Source organism: Penicillium manginii, assembly GCF_028828005.1.
Source record: "Penicillium manginii strain IBT 31320 chromosome Unknown utg000008l:1.0-3226943.0:1.0-3228205.0, whole genome shotgun sequence".
NCBI classification, from domain to species: Eukaryota; Fungi; Ascomycota; class Eurotiomycetes; order Eurotiales; family Aspergillaceae; genus Penicillium; species Penicillium manginii.
In genome coordinates, this window is record NW_026643109.1 from 2,877,039 (window position 1) to 2,880,873 (window position 3,835).

Genomic DNA, 3,835 nt, shown 5'->3' on the forward strand with positions numbered 1-3,835 from the left:
TGCCGATCTGGAAGAGGGATTAATACGACTGGGTAAGATCGGGAGACACAGACCGTCCCGGAAGAGTTTGTGACATCCCGGGTCTGCTTAATGGTAATGATCTGTTGAGACAATATAGAACACTGGGGGTTAGTTTTTAACGTCGAAGAATCCTCCGCGCTGGTCAATTGCGTTTGTGTAGCACAAAATCCAGAGACTTCAGGGGCCAACACGTCTGATCAGACTGTAGACGAGGATCATATAGCGAGAGTAGAGGGTGGGGGAGAAAAATTCAGAACCGAACGAGGTAGAGGTAAGGATACAATGTGAATGGAGGAAGAGAAAACAACTGCCAATGCCGGGTCTATCAAATGAGTTCTCCTGCGGCTAGACCTCGAGATGGAACCGCAAGACCCGCGTACCGCCCCGCCCCGCCCCTCAGAGGGGCGGTTCTTGGACGCGAAGTTTAGACCCGCGGGGCGGTTTGAGGACGATGAGAACCGACCCTCCAAGGTTGCGGGTCGACCCGGCGGGTCTATAAACATATCAAACATCTTAAGTCCCGTAATATGCATATCTTATGCAGAACGAGCCTGTATTTTTTTGTATTTGTTTTCAGCCTTATACCCTACAGTCAGAATCATGGTCTATGCCCATAGCCCTATATGCGTATTATAAAAGGTCTTATTTAGACTAATCCTTTAATAAGAGTTCGATAATTTTCTGCTAGTTATATACATAATCCTCATCCCGTCTTGAGCGCTTTAGAACGCGCCCAGATGAACGCCGCTGGGTGCTACTTTCCTCTAATAAGTAGTCATTATCAGGTAGAGGAACCTCATTAGTATCATCCAGTTGGATAAGACTATCGGATATGAACTCGGCTCTTCTCTTCCCAAGTGTACGCTCACTGACAGACGTAGTAGAATATTGCGTGGCTCGAATGTCTTCAATAGTAAGAGAATCTTCCTCGTTATCACTGATCGAATCAAATCCTTCGTTTTTCTTCCTCTCCGCATCCTTTCGCTCATTCTCTGCTTGCTTTTCTTATGTAGAAAGGTACTCATCAATCCAAGCAAGCTGTTCTGATTCGACATCAAATCTTGCTGTACACATAAACATCATCAAATCTTGGATCGTCTGTGGCTTCAGCGAGCCCCGTCGGTAGTGACAGATATCGCGGGCAGAGTTAAATAACCGCTCAACGCCGGAACCACTAGCTGGAATAGTGAGGACGTCTCGGGCGAGGCTTGCTAGAATAGGAAATTCCTTTTCGTGTTCCTTCCAGTACACTAGAGGAGTTGCCTGTACAGTACCTAGTAAGGTTAGTATAAGGCAAACCACGGGAGTACATAAGAAGATAAAGAAGTGGAGGGATTGGCTTACTACTTCCAAGATACCGCGTGAGCTCATCTGTAGCAGTTGTTTCAGACTGAAGAGATTCGATAGGTGTCACAAGGATATCAATGTCAGATATATCGTTTCTCATGGACTGGACGGTTGACGGAGACCGTTTATAGCGCTCTTGGTAAGGTTGAATGTAAGTCTCTAGGGACTTCCTGTAGCGTGGCGCCCAGTGAGGCTCCCAATCCTTCCCTGAGAAAAATGCCAGCTTATTCCGCGGCCCTAGGATAGTGGCAATTGCATAGAGATCGCCAGGAACATCATCAGTTTTCCCATAATACTCGGCCAGCTTATCCCGTGCATAATCTAGCGCCGACTTCATCACCTTTTTCCAACCAACCCTCTTCCGCGCTAGCTGGGCTATTGCCTTATCAATATGAGTAAATAAGGTGTTGTAGATACCGAAGACATTGTGAATAGTAACATCCGTAGTTACTGAGAGAGATGAAGTGAATTTAAAGAAGGGATAGGTAATTGAGAGAAGATAATCAACCTGTCGCCATTCATCTTTATCCATCTTCATGTCGGTAAGGTTGAATTCGGCACAGAATGTATCAAAGGCAGACTGTAGCCGCCGGGCACGTCGGAGCATTAGGAACGTTGAATTCCAGCGCGTCCGAACATCTTGGATTGGCATAAGCTTTGGCTCTTTCGTCTGAAGTTTCACAAAACTCTCGCGACGTTGTGGACTTTTGTTGATGTAAACGGCCACCTTGCGAACCTAAAGATAGCAGATAGTTAGCAACTTAGCGTATGGAATAGGAGAGAGGCAAGAGAAGACTAGACCTTGTTAAGAGTAGCCACGATCTTCGTGTTCTCTTGGCGAGCCCCGGTGATAGTATCAGTCCCTTCATCGGCCCATTCCATCTCTTCCCGATCGTTCTGTGGGTTTGCATCCATCTGACTAAGTAGCTCTTTCAGACTAAGCTGTATAACATGCGCGATACAGGGTATCCGAACAATCGGGATATGGCTAGGTAGCTCTAGACATCCAACGGCCTCTTGAAGACTATCTAGCAACGTGCTGTTGTTAGACACGTTATCAGTAGTGATAGTTAACACCCGGTTAGTAATCTCATGCTTCTCAAGAAGATTCAGGAGAACGGTACTTAGATAGGCCCCCGTATGCGACCCATACAGTGGCTCAAAGCCAAGTAAAATCTCACGGTAGTTCCACTCTTGGTCAATAAAGTAGCCCGTTACCGCTATGAAAGACTGTCGAAAAGGGGAAGTCCAGCAATCTAATGCAACAGAGAGCTTTGCGCCCTGAGGGAGCTTGCAAAGAAGAGTATACTGGCGTTGTTCCACTATCTCTCGGAGATGCCGGCGGACTGTGAACGCGGAAGGGATTTCGGGCATAGACGGAGCAAGCCGTGCCATTTCGATTAGGGCACGGAATTCAGGATGCTCAACAAGGAGGAATGGTAACCGTGAGGCAGTAATAAATGTAATCAACCTCTCCATCCAGGCTTGCTGGGTAAAATGCAATCTTTGGGGTGTGTGGTATACCTAGTGAGAGATTTCGATAACATTAGTAAGGAAAAGAAATAAGGATAGGAGTTCTCTATACCCCGTTTGATATCATCTGTCTAATATCTTGCGACCGAGGCGCTAGCTTCCGACAATTAACCCCTTGTGTGTAGTGCTTGTTCATATGGGTTGTTCCCCGGTGGCGATCGGCAGGATGAGCCAGGATATGGTTACAGGTCTTACACATAACCTTAGGAGTTCCATCTTGAGGAGCTGCAACCTGTTCAAAGTGATCCCAACACCCTGACTGGTGCTTAACATCGAAAATATTCCGTTTCATTTGACTTCCAAACTCGGTCTGTAGCCACCATGTAATAAAATCATCATTCACCATCTCTGTCCAGAGGATATAGATCTTCTGTTTAGTAGGGCCAACGCGTTGGAGTGTCTCAGGGATCAGAGGAGGAACCGCCGGTCGGGTAAAGTTCACGTTAGGGGCAGAACTTAGCGTGTCGCGCCCGTCGAGATTGAATGGACCATCAGATGGAAGTAAGGAGAGGGTATCCACTGGGTTATCGCCAAAAATCGATGGGGGATAGTGATCAGAGAACTGAGAGGTCTGGCTCTGTGGCATTTTGACAAAATGAGTATAGAATGAAAGGGGGGAAAGGAAAGAAAGGAGCGTAAGAGACGTACTCGAAAAAAAATGAGAATCAGCTACTATAGAGCAAACAACAGGACTTAGGAGATTTAGATAGATAAAATCTATTTCTATATAGTGATTGGATAGAAAGACCCACTATATTGAGGTTCCCTGCGGTCCGAACCGCAAAGAACCGCAAAGGACCTCGTATACCCGCAATAAGAACCGCAGAAACCGCAGAAACCACAGAAAGACCCTCTACATAGCCTATATTACGAGCAAGACCCTCAAATTTCACTAAGTCCGTTCCACAAAGAGAAGAGTACAATCGTTCGACGT

The 3,835-nt window shown here is 46.4% G+C and overlaps 1 protein-coding gene across 1 annotated transcript; it reads right to left on the reverse strand.

The window, feature by feature from the left end:
* Window positions 1-2,947: 2,947 nt before the first annotated feature.
* Window positions 2,948-3,487, reverse strand: N7533_011671 (zinc finger BED domain-containing protein; the record flags this gene model as incomplete). Its single annotated transcript, XM_057108321.1, has 1 exon — window positions 2,948-3,487. The coding sequence occupies one exon, from the start codon at window positions 3,485-3,487 to the stop codon at window positions 2,948-2,950; it is 540 nt and encodes a 179-aa protein (XP_056955699.1).
* Between the last annotated feature and the right edge of the window lie 348 nt (window positions 3,488-3,835).